Genomic DNA, 25,882 nt, shown 5'->3' with positions numbered 1-25,882 from the left:
TTGTCCAAAAGCTTATTTCCCCCTATTCTCTAAGCACTAAGGGATCTCTCTAGGAAATAGCTCTATGGAATTATCAAGCCTTTTGGTGTATTTTTCAGCCAAGTGCTTTGTGGATGAAAAATGGTGTGTCATACAAGTGAGCATTAGGCTCCTATTTATAGAGTTTGAGATACCCCTTTGAATTTCAAATTCCACCAACCCCATGGCTGTTACCAATGTTTAATTGGATGTTTTATGGAATTAAAATAGAGATTTGGGAGTTACTTGGCTGTTGGAAACGTTCAAAATTGGATAAAAACCGAAGTTGGAAAATGCTGTCAGCCGCTCAGGCCGCGGCCTACGATGTGTTTTTTGCCTATTTTTCCCTCTTGGGCCGCGGCCTGAAAAACATAGGCAGCAGCCTAAGTCGTTTTTTTAGCAACCAATTTTCCAAATTTGCCAAAACGTTCCAAATTCATTCCCACTTGATTTTGTAACTTCCATACACATTATGGGAGTTAAAATCACATCTCTAACAGCCATATTTCACATATATCTTTAAGAAATTCAAATCAAAATGTGTAATATCAAATCTACGCATTATTGGGTAATATTTGGGAGTTATAAGTTTGTAACTCCAAAATATGTCACATTTGGGTACATACATGTGTCCAATTTTGTGACTCTCAATAATATGTTACAAGGTGTGACAAATCACATTATGTCACATTATTTAATCTAACATTATATTATTTAAAATAATATAACACATAGCATCCATGAGCCAAGACCCAGCAAGAAAACACAATATAGCATGATATAATATCAACAATGATCATAATAATCATTCAGGACTATCAGTCCAAAACATATAGGTGACAGTCGCAAAAGTCACTAAGTTGGGTATAGCTCCCTTAAGCCATGTGATGATAGGGCCACCGGGCTTTACAGATAAGTGAACCTCTCACTAGCTTAAACAGGATAGGTGCATGGAACATCGTTCCCTAGCCATGTGACAAACGGTCACCTGGACCTTAGGCCCTGGCTCTGACTAACTAGTCTTAGACTAGTCAAGCGCTTATAAGTTTCATCGACCTTAGGGTCGGTCCAGAATTAATGCCTTAGAGTCATTCAACGCTGATATCGATTAGATCTAATCTTCATTCGGCCCTGCGTTCAGGACTCTTATGCCGGTTCTGACTCTTAGGTCAATGTCCCTGACTAGTCAGTGCCATATACAAGTAAACAATATTCGCTAGCATTTAATATGCAATCCATGTCCACATTTATCCACCAACATGTCTTAATAGCAATCATGCATGTCACATGCACAGGGTGCAATTTTCTTACCTCAGGTTCGAGCGAGAAATATTATAAGGTCGACCCCTGAGAACGATCGATCTTTTGGTTCCTTAGCGGTTACCTAATCACAACCAATTATAACCTCCATTAATGAAAATCAACATGGATAGGGTCTTAGCCTAAGCACCATTCTCGGGAGCTCGAAACATGCCCACACGGTGAGTAGATTCGATCCCGAGCCTTAAGGATTGAAACCCCAAGTCAAAAACCCTTAAAAACACTCAAAACATGACTTTGAAGGAACAGAGTAGCACTACAGCGCTGACCCCTAGCGCCTCAGCGCTATTCTCAGAACCCCCAACACGCCCAAATGCCCCCTGAGTAGCGCTGTAGCACCCTAAGGTGGGCGCTATAGCGCTACCTCCAGACCAGGAACCCCTGAAACCTCCTTCTTCATCTCCTTCGATTCTAACCTGTTTCCAATGCTTCCAAATCCCATTTTTGGTGCCAAATGAACCCAAAAACCATCCTGACATACCCCAAACATCACAACCATAGGAACCCTAGCCAAAACTCCCAGCAAAACCAAGATCTCAACCTAGAAATCACAACCGTAAAACAGAATTGAAACAGGGCAAACCAGGGATTTCAATGGTTAGAAACTTACCCAAAGCTCAGCTTATGATGCTCTTCAATGGAGGAACACTCTCCCAAACTCCTAAGGCTCACTTCCCAGGCTTGAATCCTCAAGAATGGCTAAAAAATCTCAAAGGAAAATGAAGAAAAGGATGGTATAGGAAGGCTCTCCAAGTTGCTCTGTTTTTCTACCTCTTTCTCGGCTAAAAAAAGGTTATATCTATCCTATGGGTGAAATGACCATTTTACCCCTAGGTCAATTAATAGTTTCTAATAGCTCCCAAGGGTAAAATTGGTATTTTCCACTTATCTCGTTAATCATAACTAATGCTCTCCAATTCCCACTATTCTCAATACTCCCAAACACCAATAATTTATATCTCGTTACCCTTTAATTCCCGGTAACGCTCTAATCATTAAAACCACCCCGAGACTCATCCCGAGCCCCGAACTTAAACCTGTTGTGACTAGACCGCTAATCAATATTCTAAGATCGTCTCATGCCGAATAACTCGAACAAACCCACATTATAATGTGGTCTCAACAACATATCACCGACATGCATACAAATATACAATTATACCCTCAACGGGCCAAATTACCTTCACACCCCTGTAATTAAAATGTGGACTCACATGCATACATTTAACATCATATTATAATATAATTCACATATACATGCATATTATCATTTAATGGCATATTTAAGCAAGTATGGCCCTCCCGACCTACTAATCCCGCAATTAAACCACATCAGAGAATTCAGGGCATTACAGAAACGATTTTGGGTGGATTGGTATTTATGAGGTGGATGTATCCTTTTGAAAGGTACATGAAAAAATTGAAGAACTACGTGGGAAATAAAGCTCATCCTGAAGGGTCGATAGCTGAAGGCTATGTTGCTGATGAGGCTTTGACATTTTGTTCGATGTATTTCAAAGGGGTTGAAACAAAATTTAACCGTCTTGATCGCAATGAAGATGAGGTGTATGTCCCACGACACTTTACTGTGTTTCAATCTCATTGTCGTCCCCTGACAAAGGGAACTCTCAAGCCTCTCGACCTTGCGACTCGTGAAATGGCTGAATTGTTCATACTTGACAATTCTCCCGAAATTCAGGATTACTTAGAGTAAGTTTATTCCCTTTAAAGTGAAATTTATGTTCATTCCAAATTGTTTTATCTAATATAGTCAAAGCATTCAAATTTACAGCGAACACCTAGTAGAGATCAAACTGAAATACCCAGATGGTGATCATAATTTTTTACACAAGAAATTTTTTGGCCAGTGGTTTCATAAGAAGGTAAAATTGAGATTATTTTTAATCCTTTATTGTTGTAATGATATTTTTATCATTCTAATATAAGTTTATTAATTTATTTAGATATATGACTTGCACAAACTTGGATCTTTAGAGAATGGTGATGAGTTGCTAGCTTTAGTATCTGGGTCAGATCACTTGGCAACCTACTACGAAGGTTGTATAGTCAACGATGTTCGATTTATCGCTTACGACCGAGATCAAAAGCGCACCACACAGAATAGTGGAGTGTTTGTTGCGGGAACTGAAGGTTTTAACTATTATGGCACGCTTCAAGAAGTACTGGTGTTATCTTTCACTGGTGCATATTCAGTTGCATTGTTTAGGTGTAAATGGTTTAACACTGATCCAAGCAAGAAGAAAACAATCACTGAAAATAATATCACCAGTATAAACGTCAGTAGCGAATGGTACAAAGATGAGCCTTATATACTTGCTAGCCAAGCTAAGCAAGTATTCTATCTCGATGATCTACTTAGAGGCCGACACTGGAAAATTGTTGAGGATGTCAATCATCGTCAAATTTGGGACATCGAGGACGATGAAGCTGGTGCAGATGTTGATGTTGTACATGACAGAAGCTCATCAAATTTTGTGTTGACCGTGGATCTCAGTCAGTTGGTTATGGAATCTCATGAACCTGCAACATATATTGGCACTATACAAAATTCACCTGCTGATCAATTGGATGATAATTTCATAAATGACGACTTAGGCGAAGAAGAAGTCGATGAAGAAGATGAATTGCTAGTTGATATTTGTGAAGATGATGTTAATCATGTGTCTCCGATTGATGTTAATTTAATTAATGATGAAAGTGATAGTGATTATTCTACATAGTTTTTATATTTTTGTAATAAAAACAATCGTTTAAAATATAATATATGAGACTTGTAATCATTTTGTTCATTTACATTGGTTATATTTGATACTAACTAGTAATTTTTGTTCCTAAGTACAATGTCAGCAGATATAGCCACCTCTCACGACGGAGATGGTGGAGGTCTAGACCCGCCAGATCCTAGTAGAGTACCTTCTTCCTGCGAGTCAGGTTAATAATAATTTTCAAATTTTGTTCATAGCTTGAAAGTCAAGCTCAACGAATGTTTAATATATATTAGTATTTCAAATTTTGGTTATTGTTGAAAATGTGGATAGTTGAAGTGTCGAGAAGAAAGGGTCGTGGCCTGGCTAATAACATACCACTTGAAATTCGAAGGCGGAATGCCGGGAAACCACTAGATCTTCAGCTTGATCCTAGGACGGACAAAGTGGTGGCTTGGAGGACCAAGTTTTTGTCCGCGAGATAGGCCTCTAAGTCACCTTGTTGTTGCCAGGACATTACTTGGATTTTGCTGATGTACCTCAACAATTTAAAGAACAAGTCGTACAAAAGATGAAGGTAAAAATTTAGAACAGTATAAATTTTTTATTAAAATCATTTACAAACTAAACTAACGTGTTATTTTTTAATGTAGCATTTTTATAATGTTGATGGTCATCCAGAACCCGAGAGAGTTATGAAAACTATCTACACAAAGATGCGCAAAAGATATTCTGAGAGAAAGAACATCAGACATAATCACTTCAAAAAATATTACTCTAAGCCGGAAGATTTGGAGAGTGTTCTCATTGCCCCACCTGATCATTGCACCAAGGAGAGTTGGAAAGATATTGTTCAGTTGTTTTTTAGCCCAAAATTTATTGCGCGATCCAACCAAAACAAGAAAAACAGAAAAGAAATGAAGTATACATCGACGCAAGGCACAAAATCGATGGCAGCTAAGCATCACCAATTTGTAAGTAAAAATATTAATTTAATTTAACAAAATTTTACATTCTAACTTCCTATCTCTACATTTGTATAGGCGAACCCTGATGAACATGTTATTGATACTTGGAAAGATAGCCATTTGAGAAAATCGACAAAAGTTTTTGTCAACGACGCAGCTTGAGAAACTTTTGTTTTATTATTTTCATTAAACTATGTTACTGTTGTGTTTCTAACACTTTTTATGAACAGGAAAAAATGACGGAAGAGCTTGAGAGGGCACGACTTCAAAGCCAGTCTCAAGGATCGAAGAAGGGATCTGAAACTGGATTTGTTGCTGATTCCTCGTCGATCGATCAGTACAAGATTATGAGTAAAGTACTTAGGGAGAGGTCTGACTTTCAAAGAGGAGTAGGTTACAGCAAAGGCAAAGGGAAAAAACCAGTTTCCAGCTCCACAAGTCAAAGTCAGTCACAGGCCCAACCTGCTCATACACCTCAGGAAGACATGGCTACTATGACGGAAATGATGAAGTCAATGCGTGAAGAGATCCGGATGTTGAAATCTCAGCAAGGTCCATCTGGTAATCCTCAGCATACCAGTACAGAAACTGAGTCGTGGTTTGAAAGTCTTCTGCAACGATATTTACCATCACAACCTGAAGGTGGTATATCTTCTCAAAGTCCACCTCCTTGGTCGATGCCACAACAACAACAACATTTTTATCCACCTCAACAGAATTATCCAAACATGTATGGACGCTCCTCCTAGTCCCCTCCTTTTTATTACCACGACGTCCCTGCAGGATCTCAAACGTCACATCCTAGGCGTCGTGACTTTGGGGATTCATCGCAGCAGCAGCATCCACAGCAGATGTATGGTCAATTTGTGAGTTCGTTGCAGTAGTAGAGGTATGGTCAGTTTAAGAGTTTATTGCATCAGTCTCCCTCGACGCGACCACATACTCGACAATTTGGATCATCTTCGCAGCAGCACTCTCCACAAGTTCCACAGTTTGCTTCACCACCATTGTCGCGCCCTAATATTGGTGATCAAGATATTGACCTTAATAAATATTTTACACCTGGTTGGCCCGACCAAAACAATAATAATTAGATTACATTTTTTAATTATATTAAGACAATTGAAATTTTATTATGTTTATTTTATAATTAGTTCATATGTAATTAAAATGAGACAATTGATATTTTTATTATGTTAATTTTATGATTAATTATAATGCTATTTTTGTTTGATGAATATTAATTGTGTTATTAATTTTAATTTATGTTAAATACTATTGTTTTTAAATAAGTATTATATGTATATTTATTATGAAATAAAATAAAATCAATTATTATATTTTAATATTAGTATTTTATTACCGGCAGATTAATAGAGGCGGAACCCGCTGGTATTAAATGAGTCAAACGAGGTTGACTGTGTTATTTTATACCGGTGGAGTCCCACCTCTATTAATCCGCCAGTATTAATATAATACTGGCGGATGTGTCGATCGGTAAGTAATTCTGCTAATTACCGACCGATTATTACCGACAGAGCATTACCGGCGAATACACCAATTATTACCAACAGAATCCTTCGCCGGTAATACTACATTTTTTTTTGTAGTGTGTCTTTAATTGAGTATTTTTTTCTTAAGATTTATAGACGAACTTAATTATAAGAATTGATGGTTGTACCAAACTGTATTTAAACATAGACGGAAAGTAGTTTCGAAAAAAAAAAAGTGGTACTTTCCCGGCAAATAACTCTTATATATGTGATGCATTAACATGAGTCCTACGTGTATTTCAGGTTTGTATTAATTAATAAGCAAACTTTTTTCTTCCAACTTTGTTTTAAAAAATATATATTTATGATCATAAACTTAAATCTTCACGTTCGGAGTATATATTATTCTATTCACATATAATATCTTCATGGATAATATATGTATCAAATCAAACAAGTTTGCTTATGTTGTGGGATCTCATCTGTACGGTCAGAAACATCTTTTTTTTTTATCGGACGGTCAGAAACATCTTGAGTTGTTTAACACGCACGTATTATTGAGACCAGTTCATCACCACACGTGGGAGCGATCAAAGACTCGCTTAATACAAATGTAATGTTAAATTATAATATCTCAACTCTTTGTTTGAGTTGATCAATCCTTAGCTTTTATTTGTTTGGTATGGAGGAAAGTTAGAGAAGGGTGTGAATTGTCAATCACTTGGGTCCACAAAATACTATCATTTCTTAATGAATGTTTGTTATTTAATATTTTAAAATGTTTAATAATATATGAGGTGACACCCTATAGTTGATTAAGGGTATCTTATAATATTTATTAAATTCAAATAATAAAAATTAATATTGGATTGTAACAATAGTAGTCCGCCACCTCCTTATGATATTGGACAAAAATCTTAGCCATACTCTTTCTTAATAAGAGAAATTGATAAAGGAAAATATAAATTTAGTATGTATTTCTTTTTTTACTCTTAAAAATAAATAATAAAAATAATATGGATAATATTATAAATATACTAATAATTTTTTTAAATACCATTTTCTTTCCTTCCAACTTACCAAACAAATAAGTTATAAGTAGATATCAAATTTATTATCTCATTTTATCTATCCACACCTCATATACAATCCATTGTTAACCCATTTCATCATTCTCACCAAACAAAACAAATCATCACATGGTAAATATATATATTTATACTTTCATTTTTCAACAAAAAGAAAAAGTACAGCTAATTATTAATTTATTAAAGGAGTATATATATAATTTATAGACAACATACAGGAACATAACAAGCAAATTAATAGCAACTTTTCCTGTGTGGACAAAATACAGCTAGAGTTTTCAGGAATATGATTGCTCTCGCAAAATTTATAAAGTTATATTTATATTATACTATCTTTAAATGATCACATGGTAGCATATGTTATAATTAATATTACCGAATCTCGCAGTATCATATGCATATGCGTGAATGTGATTTCTGATTCATAGAATATATATTTTAGTATAGAATATGATCGACCCCATAAACCAATTATGGACGTCATACATTTAATTAAATAAAATATTAAGATAAGAGGATCGAATATTTTGTTCTCCCTCTCAATCTTTATATATAAAAAAAATATTAGGAATGATCAGCAAACTTGATTTTATTTATTATATTAATTCCACCTAGATGATCTATAAATTTAAAAGTCGCAATTAATTAATGGCCATCTAGAAAAGATGAGTTCAGTGATAATACTTTCACAGTTTCACACAATTCCTAGTAAGAAGAGTTGTGGATAATATTTGCAAAATATATTATTATTATTATTATTATTGAAATTCCTATATTTAGTATTAGTGAGTAATTAATTATACAACTTTTTCCTTATTCAAATTTATAATTATGAAAAATTATTGGATAATCAATCACTAACTCCCAAGTATTTTTTTATTTTTTTATTTTTAGTATATAAAAGAGTTGCAACTCTATTTTTTTATATAATAGTGTATAATGTAGATATAAGAGACCTCACATAAATTTTTAAGAAATTCTGAATAATTTAGAATATCGAAATCAATATTCACATAGTTTGATGGACTCGTATTTGTTTCAATATTTATACGTGCGTGCAATATACTATTTAAATCTCGATTTTGGCTTCTTAAATTATTAAAAATACTAAAAGTACTTCTGGGTAGTGATTAAAAATAATATATGCACCCAAATATTACACATAATAACATAATTTTTTTTTTTCAACCAATCACATTTATCTAAACTGAAATCTATTATTTTTAAAATCAATACTACGTCACTATATATAATACACATATCACTACTTTTATTATATGTACTAATCTTTCAGTAACATGAGCTTTTTTTTACTCATTTCCCCACTCCACACACACAAAAAATACGTATAGAAGATATATATATATATATATTAATTTATTTGTTCAAACGTGTAGTCTTATAAATGAAGATAATATATTTGAGAAAAGGTCAAATGCATTTTTATTTTATTTGGTGACATACCAATTCTAATTATAATATATATAAGACCATCTACAATGATGATGGGAATATTATGCTACATATATTTGACACAAAATTAATATATGGTATATTTGACATAATTTTTAGTATTATGTTACAATACACAGCTATAAAAACTGATGTAAAGCAATATTTCATTAATTCTCTTTTGATATTTTATTGAAAATATACAAAAAGTAATCTTAATAGTTGAAGATAATAATAAAATAATAATGTAAAAAATGTACCATTTAATGATGACAGATAAAAATAATACTAAATTAATAAAAATAACATAAAAGTAAATAAAATATGTATCATTTATAGTAATACAAAATATGCATAATGCTGTATTATGTGTCAAATTTAACACAATTTGAGCAACTATTTTGAAGAGTTATATTTTAATTCTACAACACTAATTTGGCAGAGATGCTCTAATGTTTATGATTATGCATTTCAAATATTGAGATATATATTTTGTCAAAAAAATATATTGAGACATATAAAAATATAAAAAGAATGTTACTCAACTATAGTCACAGCAGGGCAGCATATATAATTGTATCAATTTTTTTCAGAAATTACTAAAAGCAATAATCTATGTTAAAAATACTTGTCATATAACATAGGTAAAATGTTTTGACATATCAATACTCATAATAATTTTGCAACGTGGTCGATTGAAAAGTTACAATATTACACAGAAGCTCATGACATAGAAATGCGTGTAGTTCTTATTCTTAAAACAAACGACAATAATGAAATTGATTTATCTGGAAATGAACATAGGCAGAGAGAGAGAGAGAGTACAGACAGGGGTGTGTTTTCATGTATATTGTTCTTAATTATGATTAGAAAGTATAAGGTAAGGGTTGGTCCTCGAAAAAGAAATGGCCAGAAGTAGGGTGTTGATTTGGTAGGAGTGCCAACCTCAACGGACCTAGAGCTCCTTTGGTAACACTCACTTCACCAGTGTTACAAGTTATATCGGTCTTCACATAGCCAGGGTGCACACTATTAATGCAAATCTTTGGATACTTCTTGGCCGATACTCTTGTGTATGCATTCATGGCAGCTTTCGATAATTTGTAAGCTGAGAATTGCACAGGCCATTCTTTTGCTTCTAACATACCTTGACCTTCTTTGAAATCTTTAAGAAATTGGGTTATAACCTCGTCGATCCCTTCTTCTGTTAGATTTTCTTCATCGCTTAGCACTTGTTTGGCCCATTCATTGGGTATATTCTAATAATAATTTATAAAATCAATTCATAATTAATCAAAATAATAATCAGAGATCCAGAGAAAAAGGAAGAGATATAATAATTAATTAAATACCTTCAATAATCCAAACAAGGAGGAAATGTTAATGACTCTAGGTGAATATGACAATTGAAGGAGTGGAACAAGTGCTTCAACCATTGCCTTTGTACCATAGTAGTTTGTTTTCACACATTCTTCTGCCTTTTCGTAGGTTTGGCCCAAAATTATTTCATTCCAATAATTTCCTTCGGGCTGCATTTTTTACTTTATTATTATATTCAACTTTATCGTTGTTATTTTCATTTTTATGAGCAAATTTATGGTTGTCTTAGTAATCCAGAAAAATTAATAAATAATAAAAACTCACCCATTTACCACTGGAAAGCTCAAATCCTCTGGCGAAAGCATCAGCATCTAACATAACTCCGCCAATCCCTGCATTATTTATCTGTGCCAGTACGGATAAAGGCACTTTTCTTATCATATATATATAGAGGACATAGTTTTCACTAATTAAAATATATCAAGTATACAAAATGGGTATGTAACTTGATTTTTTAATCCTTAGAAGAATTAATTATCATTATAACTATTAAGCTATGAAGCCAAATGAATGAATTAATATATAAGCAATGGAAATATGACTTGGCCCGCCCAACAAATGAAAGCAAATATGTATATATAATGCCTTACTAGAATATCTAGCTTCCTAAAGTGAATTTTGATGAAATCTGCGAGAGAAGCAATACTAGCAGGATCAACGACATCAAGCTGATGGAAAACGACATGGTGATGAGAGAGGTCAGACTCTTTCTGCAGTTTCTCAACAGCTTCAACACCTCTCTTCTCATCTCTGGCAGTTAACACCACCTTCACCCCTTTTGAAGCTAATTGCCTGCATATTTCATATCCAATCCCCTTGTTTGCACCTGTAACAACAGCATACCTGAACCCAAAACCGTTCAAAAGAAAGAAGATAGTGTTCATATATAAATTATAATGAAAACAAACATAAATGGATACCTTTGTGTTGCCAGAAATGTAGAAGCTTGATCCATTAGTTGTTTCCCAGATTGACTATCAATGAATGTGGAAATGTGGATAAGAAATTTCGCCCAAATATAGTAATACTAGTCTACTAACCTGCTCTTGTTGACCGATAGAGCTAGTTGGAATGGTACAAGTTATTCTTGGAACTTATAGTTATACGTGGGAATTGTTAAAAAATAGAAAATGTGGTTTATTGTTTCCCTAGAGGAAGAGTCCGCATTGTTTTGGAAATAAGTATATATATATATTAGACTTGAGCATTGGGGTTGTACCCCAAGGGGTACCCACTTTTGTGGAAGAGGAAAGAATCATACAAGAACACCACACACGCGCGCGCCGCCGCCACCTGGCTGGTGTGGTATGCACTTTATTTTTTTTGGAAAAAATTATTTATTAAAGTATTATTTTATTTAACAAAAAAAACGTGACTGAAGATTTTTTTTCTTTTTCTAGGGATCTAACTTCCTCTCCTGTTATTATCGATTCACTTCTTTTATATAGTGCGATGGATTTCATGGGAAAAACACATCTCATTTTCGCATCAGAAAAATAAATACTGGTTTTATTTATACGATTGATTCCGAGCAGTAACGTAAAAGGGTGTTTGTATTCGACGGTTCTTTACCGCAAAAAAAGTTTGGGTATAAAAGTGCAACATTTTGAAGACATTAAGTATATTTACTACCAAAAAAAAGATTGGGTATAAAAATACAACATTTCGAAAATATTGAAAAATTTGAGTCTTGGTACCATTTGTCAATAAAATGATTAAAAGTAGAGTAAACGGCAAATTTTAAATGATTTTTTTAGAAAAAAAATCAAATATTTATTAAATATATAAAAATATATTTATTTGATACATAATGTTCAAAGAAAATAATAATTTTTGGTACTACATTTTTATAATGAAATATAAGTTTGGATTCTTCATTTTTAATAATAATAATCATCGAGTACTTTATAATTTAAAATAAATTATAAAATGACATTTTGAAATTAAATTTGGTCAATAATTTTTTTAATATTATCAAATTGTCCCAAGTTATAAATAACTAAAATTAATTTTAAGAAAATAATATCATAACACGTGTCTTAAAATAATTAATCCAACTAATACTTTTTTTAGAAAATTGATTTTAAATTATAAAAAATTATTTTAAGACACATGTCATGGAATTTTTTTTTAAATTAAATATTTGTGTGTGGCAATTTTTTCAACTTAGTTTTAATTACTTATAACTAAGAATAATTTAGTCATATGGAAAAATTTATCAATAATCATTATTGAAACAGAAGGTCCAAATTTATATTTTGTTAAATTTCAGAGTATAAAAAAAATATTATCCTAAAACAAGTAAAATCAGTAATACATTTTTTAAAGTAAAAACATAATAATATAAAAATAAATAAATAACTTCTGACAAAAAAATAAATAAATAACTTAAAAGGCCATACAATTTACATAAAAAAAAAAGATAAATTTACATAAATATGGAAAAAATATATATAGTTTTTAAATTTATGGGAAAAAAAATAATTGTACAAAATATGGTAAATTTTGGAAAAAAAGTTTAAAATATGGTAAATAAATTACCATAAACTTAATTTTCTTATTTTTTCTTCTCTTCTCTTCTCACAATCTCTCTCTCTCTCTTCTCATTTCTTTCTTTCTCTTCCTCAATTCAATGGCCATCTCAGATTTCTTATGGCGTTGCTACCTCCACTGCCGCCTTCGACGACGACGACGAAGAACTGATTTTCTTCTTCTTCTTTTTCTTCTTCTTCTTTCTTTCTTTCTTTCTTCTTTTTCTTCGTCTTCTTTCTTTCTTATTCTTCTTCTTATTTGGTCTTTCTTATTCTTCTTTTTCTTTCTTCAAATCTAGTTTTTTTCTTTTTCACATCTGATTTTGAACTTCATATTTGATTTTTCTGGTTTTTTTTTTCTAAACTTGTTTAAGTAACCAGGTACTTGACTTCATATTTGATTTTTCTGGGTTTTTTTTTTCTAAATCTTTTTAAGTAACCAGGTACTTGACTTCATATTTGATTTGATTTAAGAAATGTACTTAAGAAAAGTTGACTGCTATTATTTAGTGTAGACTAGGGTAGTATAAGAAGCTAGGTAGTTGAATATTTTAGGGTACTTTTAACATATGAAAGCTTAGGTTAGCTCATTAGTTTTTTTGGTTGAAAAGGGCAAAAGTTGTCAAAAGGTTCTTCTCTGTGATGTTTAGATCAATAGGTTTAGCAGCCAAACATTCATCAAATAAGGTTATAACATAAATATTTATGTGTTTATTGATTATTTAAAGAAATAGAACTAGAACGTTTGCTCAAAAAAATGTATCGATAGGTTTACAAAATTTATCTAGAATACAAGTACAAGAAATAAAAAAACAAGCAAACAAAACTTTTGATTTTTCTGGGTTTTTTTTTTTCCAAATCTGTTTAAGTAACCAGGTACCATGACGCCTGAATCATTTTATTCATATCAGATTTTTTTTAGACCTAGATGTAACCAATTACAGTAGCGATTAATTTAGATTTTTTTGTTTAGATTTGATTTTGTTTTCACACCTGACTAAGTAACCAGGTACCATAGCAATTGGTTATTTTTTTTAGATTTGATTTTTTTTTCAAACCTCGCTGTAACCAGTTACGATTATGATTAGTTTAGATTTTTTGTTTGAATCTTATATTTTTTCCAAGACTGGCTAAGTAATCGTTTACCATTGCAACTGTCTCTGTTTTTTTTTTTCAGACCTAGTTGTAACCAGTTACCTTCAAGATCAATTTAGTTTATTTTTTTTCATATCAGTTTATTTTTTTCCAAATCTGTTTAAGTAACCAGGTACCATGATGCTTGATTCATTTTATTCATATCTGATTTTTTTTAGACCTATGAGTAACCAGTTACGATAACGATTAATTTAGATTCTTTTGTTTAGATTTGATTTTGTTTTTACACTTTACTAAGTAACCAGGTACCATAGCAATTGGTTTTTTTTTTTAGATTTGATTTTTTTTTCAAACCTCGTTGTAACCAGTTACTATATCTTCCTACTAAGCTCTGAGCCTCTCAGCCATTTTTTCTTCTCCTCATTCTTCAGTAGTTTAATTCATCCCCCATCCTCTTCACAAAACCTCCATTAAAATTCCTTTCTTTTTACTCAGTTCAATATATACATATATTTTTTCCACAGATAGATTTAATCTAATCTTAGCTGATGTTACTAGCAACCAAAACCAGTAGCTGAAGATGTCTCCAGTACTCAGTGAAGTTCTTCTTTCTGGGTATATGTAACTCCCATTTCTTTTTTACAAATTATAACAATTATAAAAGATAAGAGAAGATGTTTTTATTCATACTTTTAAGTGCATTACAATGCTAACCGAAGGCTAGAGCTATTAAGTAAAGTGGAAGAATAACTAATGAATATGCAACTATAACATTCATGGGCATTTCATTAGTATAATACCCATAGAATGATGCTAAATACAAGCAAACAATCACTAAAGTTATGAAAAATAAAGAGAAATTCATGATTTGATGATGAATTTTATCTAGAAGGTTAAGAGATGAAGAAGTTGTGCAAATAAATGGTTGAAGGAACAAGTATTTATAGGGCAAAAACTAGCTGTTTATGACCGTTGGTGAATAGTGTTCATAACCGTTGGGGGTGTAGTTGTTTTCTATTATGGGATTTTAACAATTCTAAGTTGTTGAAGTAACCAACAGGTGGGAATAATTAATTTATGGGTGTTAGAGAAACTTTTTCAGAAAAGTTGGTGAGTCAAAAATGCTAGACTAAGTAATATAAGAAGATTGGGAAATTTTCATTTTTTTTACTATTTCACCGGGTACTATTCACAGTGGGTCCCACAGTGGGGTCCGCAAGGGTCCCACAGTAGGGTCCACATGGGTCCCACAGCAGGGTCCACCCCATGGGTTCCACATGTTGATGCAATAGTGACACATTGATGACTTAAGCAAATTACTATGCTTGATATTTTGAATATGTTATTATTCCACTATGCTTATTATTTTTAATATTTTATTAGAATAGTATCCTAAGTTTTTCCTATAAATAGCCCTTCCAAAACTCATCTTGAAATCACAAAAACCTCATTTCCTTTCTCTTACTCTACCCAAAAATATTCTTAACATCCTTCTAAAGTTCTAAACCTCGGAGATCTAGGCGAAGTTCTGTCCGTAACGCTAGCCTACGAAAACCTTTTAGGTAAGCTCTTCCCGAGCCTTTCTTTTCAGTTATTTAGTTATTATATATGTATAGATTATTTTACTATGCCGTTATAATGCCAAAATTTATATAGATTACTTTACTATGCCATTAAAATGCTAAAATTTATATATGGATTATTTTACCATGTCGTCATATTTTACAAATGCCAAAATTGAAATATAAACTATTTTTTTATGTATCTTTATAATACTAAACTTATATAGGCTATGGTCACACTTTGGACTATTTGGACTTTTATTATATGACCTTATTCCCTATTATTATGGACTGATAATATGACCTGGACATTTCCGTATGACCATGACCATGACCACGACTTTTAGACCGGGATCTTGCCATGGACAATTATAGTATGACCATATGCCTGGACATAAAATAAACAATAAAATAAGAAGAAGAGAAAAATAGAATAACAACAATTATAAACTAAAATTACATCATGTAGATTTTATGTAAGTTAATAGTTTGTGTTTTTACTAGGAAGCTAACAATTTCGGTTGTTTTATCAAGACGCAAGGTAAGTAGAATCCTCATCTACAATACAAGTATTTTATGTGTCTTATGTGCATTTATATGCTTTATATGTTAATCTGTCATATTGTTCTTATGCATAAGTTATTTTCAAGAATGTTATATTATGCATAAGCACGCTTAATGTTCACAGACAAGTTATTGAAAACGTTAAAGTAGAGGTGCTGCTTGGGAGACCTAAGTCCCAAAAATGTAAGGAGGGAGATGTACGTCCCTATATGATGAATGTTTATGCGGGAAATTCCCTATTACCATGTTTATGTTCAGGTGGGAATGTGATTCCCTATGTAATGCCGGCAGCAGCATCCTCTAGGGCCCAAAAGAAAGGAAAGTGAAAGAAAGAAAGAGAATACATAGCATGTTGCACGTTTATTTTAATGCATATGAGGTAGTTATTCTGCTTACTGAGCCTTAGCTCATCAGTTAATGTTTTGTATTGTAGGTAAGAGGCCCCAAATATAAATCGTTGATGAGTATACGTGGAGCCAACATGACTGTACATATGGGGCTGACCTGAAGGGAGTGGAGTTCTGCTATGCTATTTTATAAATAAACAAGAAACTTGGTTTTATTATATTTCATTAAAAGTATTTTGTGAACTTTATCATTTACTTAAAGCTTTAAAAGTATTTCATGAACTTTGTAATTTACATAAAGCTTTTCAATTTATCAGTTGGATACATTTTCATTTCTACGTTAAGGTGTAGTAACGCCACGAAAATGATTTATAAAAGTATTAAGATTTGTATGTAAGATAAAGTTTTTATTTAGTTGTGAGTATTGTGTGGTTTGAGGTTATAAACATTATTTATGTATTGTTTAATAAAGTTTTTGTAAATTCAGAATTTCAGTATTGTCGTATTTAGGTTAAAAATTTGTTTTTACACTATATATGTATGTTAATAAAGGAGGTCATTACAGTATATGATAAGCTCCAGCCCCAGATCTAGCCTTGCCCTTCGCCAACCTCCCCAGATTTTTGCATCGCGAGCATCACGATACCATGACCATGCCTGAGCGACGGAGATCGACATCTGCCTTGGAGCTTGCTGCAATATTGACGATGCAAGAAGAAGAAAAAGAAGAAGAAGAAGAAGAAGAAGAGGAGGAAAAGGCGTACAAGAAAGAAACGTGGAAAAGGAATCACAAATTGATTTTCATTTTAGGCTTTAAGTTTAATTAAAACGTGATGCAGATAAAAATGTGATAGAGAGTATATGTACTCAAGTACCTGCATGCATACTGTGAATTGATTTTCTTACAAAAAAAAAATTTCAAAAAAAAATAATAATAATAATACGTAAAATGACTGAAAAGCCCTCACAAAAATTCACATAAATGCATAATAAAAAACTACTGAATTAAAATTTTCTTACAAAAATGTTTACCAAAATAATAATAAAAAAGACAAAAATTCCCTCACAAAAATGCCCTTATAGAATAAACAAACTTATACAAAAAAATATGGGATACAAAACAAATATTTTGATAAATATGGAAAAACAAAACCCATAAAACAGGAAAACAACAAAAAAAGCCATAAAAAATGCACACACAAAAAAAACCATATATATCAAATTTTATTAAATTTTCCCATATTTCATGTAAATTCCTCTAAAAAAAAATTCTTTACATATAATCATTTTTTTTCTTTATGAAATCACATATTAAAAGTCCAGTAAACAAAAATATTGCTTTAATGGGAGGAAAAGGGAGAGAAAAGAAAATATAGAAGAGAAAAAGAAATAAAGTGAATTGTTTATTATGATAGAAAAATAAAGAGAATAGCAAAATACATTTTCTAAAAAGTAGATTTTCCTACAAATAATACATTTTCTTTTCTTATTTCTTTTTATCATTCCTATATTTTCTTTCCTCTCCCTTTTCTCCCCTACCAAATAATAGTGGAAATCTCTATTTTAATAAGCTAGCAAACACTGTCAATAGCGTCCACTGTCGATCATCTTCAAGTAAGACTATGTTTAAAGTAACAAAAGTTAAATTTTCCAGACATGCTATGGCTACTTAAATAAATAAATAATAATTCTGTATTAGATTTTAAATATTAACAGAGGCAACTCTTATGTTCAGAAAATGACTTTCGCAAAAGATAAATATTTATGACATTGTCTCAAAAAAGAACAAAGAAATTGTACTAGTTAGTCCCACATAAACAATGAACAGTTCGTTCGACTATAGAAGAACATGATAATAAGTAAGAAGGCTTATTACTTCTCTTCTACTTTTCTGGGCTTCAAAAGTATGAATTCAGAAAATAAACCAAGAAAATGCTGCTTATAAATAGCCCCGGAGAAAAATATACAAATACAGCTTATACGTCACATACAAATACAGCTGACTTGAAATAAATAAATAAAAAAGAAACAAGTACAGCTTAATTGACTTATTTTTCATGAACAAGGGGGTTGTAAACAGGGAACCACATGTTGCGTGTCACATATTCTACTGTCTCCTCCTGCCGCCAAAAAAAAAAAGAGAACAGAATATGACTAATATGATTCAAGATAATAGGAGTTTTATCTTTTTATCTAATTTCCTAATGTAGTTTGTGCAGATTGTTTTTCAAATTCTTCTACTATATATCGTGTGTTCCTTCTATGTTAAAAAGCTAACAAGTGAGATTTATAAATTTTGTAATGTTTAGATTTGTGTATTTTTTGTCAAATTATTCCCACTAATATCAAGTACCGTCATTGAAGACAAGAAACTCTTACTTTTGACATGTGCTTGAGCTCTCTGTACCCCACATCACCGTGTCCTTCAGCCAGTCCTTCTTCAACAGCTGCTCGCACAACAGCAGCTCCGACCTCTGTCGTGATATGCCGGATACTGCACCAGGGCACACATATTTAAGTAATCTCACAACACAAAGATAATGTAACATATAAAGCATCTCTCATTCTCTGAAAGAGAAATTACAGGAAGCGAGCAAATGAAACAAAAATGAGAACGAAACACACTCAGGATGTGCCTCAGATCATTACCTTTTAATAGATGGATACAGTATGCCCTTTTGGATATCTTCGTCTGTCATATAAGAGGCAAGGCTGCACAGAGAACACCGTCTCAGCAATTTCATGGAGAAACAAAACATCAATTCACATGTGCTTCTATGGAAAAGAATAAAGCAATCTAGATTTTAAGAATTAAAATAAAACAGTAGGCAAACATTAGCTTAATTTTGTACACCTGCCTAGTGTAACCTATTTTATCGCTTAGTATAAATTAACCATATCCCAAATCAGCATAGATACCTACCAAAGATAAAGAACTTACTAAAAACTGTAAGGGATATTTGTGTATATATTCACAAAATTCTTAATCCCTGTTCTTTCGGAGCTCGAGTACATAATTTTTTTATTGATAAAATGTAAATTTCATGAATCTTCATGACGACTGTTTTATATTCAGGGCATTGCAAATGTTTTCTTATATTTTTTTAGAAAAAAAAAAGGGGAAACAACTATACGTCCAGGACATAACAAAACAAGTATTATAAGATAATAAGAGAAATTCATGGGATACCATTCTATCTACTGAGATCCTAGTAAGCTTAGGAAAATTAACAGCAAACTAGTAATGACGTGTATTTTTGTTCCCTTTGACTGTAACAAAGTAATACTTATAATGATGATAACAAATTAAGCGATCGTTGGCGTAAATTTTGTTTATTTTTTTCTAGGTAAAACGTACCATTCGGCAGCTGCCTGTAACATGCCATCTGAGATAAAATGAGCACCTGAGAGAAGTGTTCCCAAACCAATTCTGAACAAAAGGCCACCAAAAGTTGAGTTAATAATTATCAGGATATAAGCATAAGTGGCTCTAAATAATAAATAGAAGGAAAACTAACCCAGGAAACAGGTACATGTTATTTGCTTGATTTACATATCCTTTCTTTCCGTTGCCTGCCAACCGATATACAAGTTTCGAAATATATTATACAGTGAAGACAACGAGAAGAGAAGATTGGTATTAAAACTGAAATCGATGCTGCTAGGAAGAATATTTACCAAGATCAACATTTTCGAAAGGACTACCACTTGCAAAAACTATATTATCCCCAGCATGCTTGAAAGCATCAGCAGCAGTACACTCAGCTGATTTGTAACACATGCATAAACAAAATATAAAAGGTCAACAAGACCAAACTATAGTTTCCGTGAAGAAATTCTGAAGTTTGACAAGGATCGCAGAAAGCAAACCATTCTTTGTGGGGTTTGACATAGCAAAAATGGCAGGTCTAGTTGAATCTGAATCTCGCATTGCCTTGAGCACCTGATTGAAGCGCAAACCATTATGAAAATGCATGCGATTGTCAAGGAGGATACGGAGCATAATTTTCCTTTGAAAACATATAGTAGACGCAATTTATTCTGACTATACATCAGCATTATTGTGAGGAAGGCAAAAAAAAAACTGACTTAGACGCATCAGACATATCAAACTTAAGCAATTAATAGAGAAGGCTGCAAATTTAGAGGGTAGATTGAACGCAGATGAAAAGGAACGCACCTCCTCATTGAAAATGCCACCTACTCCAGACAAACCAAGAAGCACATGGGGCTTGATTTTTCTAACCTGAAATGCATCGGGATCATAGTTATTGTAATATTACTTAAAAATGTAGTCTCAGAGAATTCATATTCGAGAAGCAACAATAAAGAAAGGCAAAAAAAAAAACTACCAATCTCATCAGAGGAAACCTCAAGCAATTCTGCAAGACTTACCACTTCAACAAGACTTGCTCCCTCCCTAAGCCCATCAATCTCTGCAGGGTCTTTAGCAAAAGGTGCAGCTGCCGGATCAAGATTATTCCTCTGTTTTGTTACAAGACCCTGCATGAAATAATATTGAGATGTACTCTAATATTAGTGACAAAGAAAACTTTCAATAGATTCTGTGACGGACGTCCAGACTTAATTATAAGCATTTGAAGAAGGGCAACTTGCAATGTTAAGCTATATTACTTCGTTGTGTAAATTATCAATCTTTAACAATTTAGCACAAATATACAAGTTCGTTAGCTTATAGATCTGTACTTAAAGTGAGGAGAAAACTAAAAATTCATTTTCATTTAATAAGACTACTTCCGTGGACAGAAATGGTAAAAACATACATCTTTGTCGAGCAAAAAGAATAGTTTGTTTGCAGTCGTTTCATCGTTCCCTGTCATTCTTGCTGCAGCCTGTATTGCCGTGTTAAGAACACCAAGCCCTGCGCTGAAAGAAGAAACAAGCAGGAGGTGAGAGAAAGCTGAAAAACGGACGCACATGCAATAGACCAAAACATAACCCGCAAATTTATTTTTAAGCTCAGTGCGACTAAGTTGCCAAGTTGCAATACCTCCCAGCTCCCACTACAACTATCTTCTGTTTCGCAAAGTCAGATAATGGTCGACCTTGGGCTCTTACAGTACCCAATAGTCCCGCGAGTGCCACTCCCGCAGTTCCCTACAACAAGTGGAGAATATAGAAATGTTAAGTGACACTTAATAGTCCCAGAGCAGTCTATTTAATTCTACCTAGTTTTATTGAAGATATAAAATGATCGCCAAGTAATTACTTGTATGTCATCGTTGAACATGCAAAACTTTTTACGATAGCGCTGCAGCGTTTCAAAAGCCCACTTCATTTGAAAGTCCTCAAACTGAAATAATTGAACAAAAATTAGGGCAACAAAGCAAACAGAAACAGAAAGTAAAACTGAAAGCCATTCTTCTCAGAGAATTAAACCTGCACAATGGCCTTCGGCCAACGTGTGAAAACAGCTTCCATGAACTCATCAACAATTGATAGATACTCTTCTCCTTCCAACCTAGGTTGTCGAAGTCCTAAATCTATCAAATTAAATCACATGAGTAAATATCCTCATAAATCTTTTCAGAAGGCAGTATTAGTACAGAAAATATCAACATTTACGAAAAGTCATGACAAAACACGATACAAGAAGCCCACAAATTTAAAAATGGGTATAGCATTAACACTCCGCTCATCCCCTTTCAAGAATCACACAAAAGGAATGATTACTTACAAAGACGATCGTCAAGTAACTTCTGATTGTTAGTTCCAACATCTAGCATAACAGGGAGTACCTGTTACAGAAAAATAAATTTTAAGTTTAAAAAGAAAAAAAGGAAAAGGAATAGCTGCATCAGTACGATTTCCAAGAAATTATGTGAAAGGAACACTAATCAGAATTATGCTCCATTTCATAAAAGAGTGAACTCATTCACCAAACAGTCAAGTGTATCTTTGTGCCAAACCTGAAGTACTATACTTATAGAAAGAACCACATATACTACAGAAAAGGACACAGCTCAAACACGCACACGCACACGCACACACAGCAACAGCACATACTCTCTGTGGGTTGAAACCGGCTGCAGCAACATACATATCAAGTTTCCCAATAGGTATTCCAATCCCCTGAACCCCAAGGTCACCTAGGCCAAGGATACGGCTACCATCAGTCAGGACTATCATGTCTACCTGCAAAGATAATGAGGAAAATAAACATTTACACTAAAGAATAAAAGATTTCAGAAAGATAGTGATATAGTTTAGCAAAAACAGGAAATAGTAACATTAAACAGGCCAAAATTGAACTTCCATATAATATATCAGGGATAAACATACGAGTTATCATGGATTTGTCGAAGTGTCAACTAGGTCTATGGCACATGTATCACATCAATGAATAAATATGGCAAGGAAAAGTTAGTTTAGCAATTCACTTATTATCTTGAGAATAATAAGGTTGAGAAGCTAAAATGGAGAACCTTAGGATACGGGATTTAATACAATAACGGATGTTTTAGGCTTCACCATCTAAAACAGAAAGTTTTTTAAATGTTCGAGACTTATTTTAGAAGAGAGAAAAGGATGCCAGCATATGATCAGAAATAGACTATACCTCATGAGCTGGCCAATTATAGATCATTGACATCATCTCCCCTTTGTCCTTCGCACTGAAGTACATTCCACGTGGTCGTCTGAATAACCCTGAGTAATTTTGACATACTAATCCTACTGTAGGAGTGTATATAATCGGAGCAAAATCTTTGATGTTATCAATAAGGACCTGAAGAGATAAAAGCAACCAAATACCATTGAATAAAATAAAAGAGTCAAATCTTTAACATCTGAAAAGGGAAATTTGTAACTTACTCGGTAGTATAAAGTCTCATTTCTGTCATGCAGTCTGTTTAAGATCCTCCATTTAGACAAGGAAACAACACTATTTTTTTGGCCCTGAGTATTTTTCTCCAGCGACCGATATGACTCCACTGACAATTAACAATCATGCAAGGGCATTAGATAGAAAGTCCTAAATCTACCACTTGATTATTGGACAAGGTCTCATCAGAGGCTAACAGTCATGAACAAGCAAAACATGCATTTATAATTTGAAACTGTTTTGCCCTCTAATTCAGTCATGAAATTCTGAGATACGAGCACACCAATTCATATGAGAGTAACCACCGATTTACATAAAATTGGATCTATGATAAGATCAGATGAAAAAAAAAAAGGCAAAATGACTCACTGACACGTTTGATTTCTCTTAATACTTCTCTAAGCAATTTTAATCCTTAATGTACAATCCCTTCTATCTGCTAATTGATTTTTAGGAGGCAAACAAAAATGATTGGAAACTGCTCTCCTGGTCCTAAAGAATATTCTGTTCTCATTTGCTGCCTCTTACGGGTAAACCGTAAACCAATATTTCTTGCAAAAATATAAGTGCTGGAAATACCAAGCAAAGGACACCAGCTCTACGGTTATATTCAACCTCTTCGATAAATGGCAAAGGTATACAACTAAAAGGATGTTTTAGTGCATTTTGTAAAAAGGGTTTCCAGAGAGAGGTTTCACAACATATTCCACTTGAGGCTATAGCTCAAGTGGTTGGGTGTGTGAGTAAGTGGAGGAGGAAGGGGTTCTAATCCTGGTTTTTTTTTATAAAAATTGTTCCACAAGAGGTATTATAATTTAAAATGGTATTGTTTTTGAAGTACTACCAGAACTGATGACATCGTCATTCTGTTAAAATATGTTGATGCTCAACCTTCAAGTATATTATTAAAAGGGTATTGTCGTGAAGTGCTGCCAAAACTGATGACATCGCCATACTGCTAAAACTTAACACAACACAACTCAACAAGTGAAGCCTACAGGAATAAACTAGGAAACATAACGGTAACAAGTTCTCGCATGCCATAACTTGGGTTTATTTTTTTTATAATAAATATCTAAATTCATCAATTAGTTAGAACAAACACCTAAGAGTTCAAATTAAAGAGCAACAACTTAAGTAAAGGATAGTTCCAAAAGTAGTCTCCTTGTTAAAAAAAAAGCATTGATACGTAGAATGTTTATCACACAATATGCAGACAATACAACTTCAGAAGAACAGGTACTTAAAACTTACTGAAACGAGCATATTGTTGCTCAAACGATATGACACGAGGTGGGAGGAGCCCTCGAAGCCCTAGCCGATCTCTCTCAGTATAAGGAAATCCAGTATCCTGTTCTTGGAAATGAAAAAAAAAAAAAATCCTATGTCATTAGTTAAATGTCTAACTTTGACCTTATCAAATACTTATATTCGAACATTCTCTACTTAATAAAACATCTATTACTTCAAAGACAATTTTCCTGAAAATAAAGAAGGAAAAGGCAATTGTATCTGTGTGCAGTACATTTTGTACTTTTTCATCTAATTGGAGAAAGAACATTTCTTGATTAATTAGATATATCTTGCTTTAGGAAACACAAAATGAAGACTATTTCATGAATGGAAAAGAGATCCTTTCATCTTACCAAAAACTCAAATCAACCATATATACACACGCACACAAAGGCTATAGATTACGAAAACAAACAGAGGAATGAACATAATAACGAAGATGAAGAAGAAGAGAAGAAGAACCTTGTTGAACCAGGGATCATGAAGAATATCAGCACCACGCTTATGAACAATACAGGGACCAGGAATCGCAGTCGATAACTGCCTCGATCGGCGCAGACTAGACGCGGCGAATCGAGTTACCTTCCACATTATCTCCCCCTGACACTCTCCCAAAATCAAATCTGGAAAATAAGTAGTTCAAAAACACCAAACCGAAAACTCAGAGCAGAAGCTACTAATCCATTTTCTCAGTCTCTGGTAGCCATGGAATTTCTCAGAGATCAGATGTCAAGTAACCACCACAATTGACTTTTAATCAATATAGTTTTGGGGTCAATTTATAGTGAAGTGGCAGTATTTTCGCTTTTATTTTAATATTTTAGAATAATTAATTATATATTTTAAAAAAATTGTTATGTGAATGCACTGCACTGCACTGCCCTGTCTGGAGATGAGTATGGAGGGGGTACTTGAAGCTGCTGGTAGAGCTGGGACTCGAAGTACAGTTGACCGGGATTTTGGGTCAGTCAAATAATGACGACGGACGGTGATGGTGATGGATGAAGGAAGGTGGCTGCCCGGACAATTGGGCAGCCAAGGGTTTGTTTTCTGATTGGAGATGAATTGCACGAACCGCAGGTCGGCACTTGGAGGGCTTTTAATGGAAAAGTCGCGGATTGGAGACTTAGAAGAATCTGGTAGGTATGGGAGCACCGAGATATGGTGATCATCGACACGTGGCTGAGTTTTTATTGGTCAG

At 33.2% G+C, this 25,882-nt stretch overlaps 3 protein-coding genes and 1 long non-coding RNA gene across 4 annotated transcripts; 2 read left to right on the top strand and 2 right to left on the bottom strand.

The window, feature by feature from the left end:
- The first annotated feature begins 827 nt into the window (after positions 1 to 827).
- Positions 828 to 6,196, top strand: LOC133796681 (uncharacterized). The gene is made up of 4 exons (XM_062234301.1): positions 828 to 4,290; positions 4,398 to 4,641; positions 4,718 to 5,038; positions 5,263 to 6,196. Exons 2-4 carry the CDS (start codon positions 4,636 to 4,638, stop codon positions 5,779 to 5,781), a joined length of 846 nt encoding a protein of 281 aa, XP_062090285.1. The 5' UTR covers positions 828 to 4,290; positions 4,398 to 4,635; the 3' UTR covers positions 5,782 to 6,196.
- A 3,563-nt stretch (positions 6,197 to 9,759) lies between these two features.
- LOC133796678 ((+)-neomenthol dehydrogenase-like) lies at positions 9,760 to 11,520 on the bottom strand. Its single transcript, XM_062234296.1, has 5 exons — positions 11,366 to 11,520; positions 11,036 to 11,288; positions 10,710 to 10,790; positions 10,418 to 10,594; positions 9,760 to 10,324 (listed from the first exon to the last, which is right to left on the bottom strand). The coding sequence occupies exons 1-5, from the start codon at positions 11,398 to 11,400 to the stop codon at positions 9,932 to 9,934; spliced, it is 939 nt and encodes a 312-aa protein (XP_062090280.1). The 5' UTR covers positions 11,401 to 11,520; the 3' UTR covers positions 9,760 to 9,931.
- A 3,981-nt stretch (positions 11,521 to 15,501) lies between these two features.
- LOC133793652 (uncharacterized) lies at positions 15,502 to 16,874 on the top strand. Its single transcript, XR_009874909.1, has 3 exons — positions 15,502 to 15,633; positions 16,138 to 16,174; positions 16,631 to 16,874. It is a non-coding gene; the product is annotated as an uncharacterized LOC133793652 (long non-coding RNA).
- A 1,413-nt stretch (positions 16,875 to 18,287) lies between these two features.
- On the bottom strand, positions 18,288 to 25,682 carry LOC133796675 (NAD-dependent malic enzyme 59 kDa isoform, mitochondrial). The gene is made up of 19 exons (XM_062234293.1): positions 25,144 to 25,682; positions 24,643 to 24,739; positions 23,379 to 23,497; positions 23,125 to 23,292; positions 22,572 to 22,700; positions 22,243 to 22,303; positions 21,945 to 22,048; positions 21,775 to 21,858; positions 21,556 to 21,662; positions 21,329 to 21,431; positions 20,940 to 21,047; positions 20,725 to 20,790; positions 20,415 to 20,487; positions 20,223 to 20,309; positions 20,063 to 20,117; positions 19,903 to 19,974; positions 19,194 to 19,256; positions 18,924 to 19,038; positions 18,288 to 18,664 (listed from the first exon to the last, which is right to left on the bottom strand). The coding sequence occupies exons 1-19, from the start codon at positions 25,270 to 25,272 to the stop codon at positions 18,593 to 18,595; spliced, it is 1,812 nt and encodes a 603-aa protein (XP_062090277.1). The 5' UTR covers positions 25,273 to 25,682; the 3' UTR covers positions 18,288 to 18,592.
- Between the last annotated feature and the right edge of the window lie 200 nt (positions 25,683 to 25,882).

The sequence above is a fragment of the Humulus lupulus genome, chromosome 8 (genome assembly GCF_963169125.1).
Source record: "Humulus lupulus chromosome 8, drHumLupu1.1, whole genome shotgun sequence".
NCBI lineage: Eukaryota > Viridiplantae > Streptophyta > Magnoliopsida > Rosales > Cannabaceae > Humulus > Humulus lupulus.
The sequence above is the reverse complement of the archived record's forward strand: the minus strand, read 5'-3'. Positions and strand labels throughout refer to the sequence as shown.

Bases quoted from the DNA above. Each gene is read 5' to 3' on its own strand.
- LOC133796681 (XM_062234301.1), top strand. The intron at 5,039-5,262 runs GTAAGTAAAAAT...TTTTATGAACAG, and splicing joins CAGCTAAGCATCACCAATTT to GAAAAAATGACGGAAGAGCT.
- LOC133796678 (XM_062234296.1), bottom strand. From the start codon at position 11,400: ATGGATCAAGCTTCTACATTTCTGGCAACACAAAG. The intron at 10,791-11,035 runs GTAAGGCATTAT...GTACTGGCACAG, and splicing joins TTAGGAAGCTAGATATTCTA to ATAAATAATGCAGGGATTGG. The intron at 10,325-10,417 runs GTATTTAATTAA...AATTATTATTAG, and splicing joins CCTTGTTTGGATTATTGAAG to AATATACCCAATGAATGGGC.
- LOC133796675 (XM_062234293.1), bottom strand. From the start codon at position 25,272: ATGTGGAAGGTAACTCGATTCGCCGCGTCTAGTCTGCGCCGATCGAGG. The intron at 21,048-21,328 runs GTATGTTTTTAC...TATTTCATGCAG, and splicing joins TCTTTTTGCTCGACAAAGAT to GGTCTTGTAACAAAACAGAG. The intron at 19,039-19,193 runs GTAATGATCTGA...GCCCTGGTGCAG, and splicing joins CTGTATCCATCTATTAAAAG to TATCCGGCATATCACGACAG.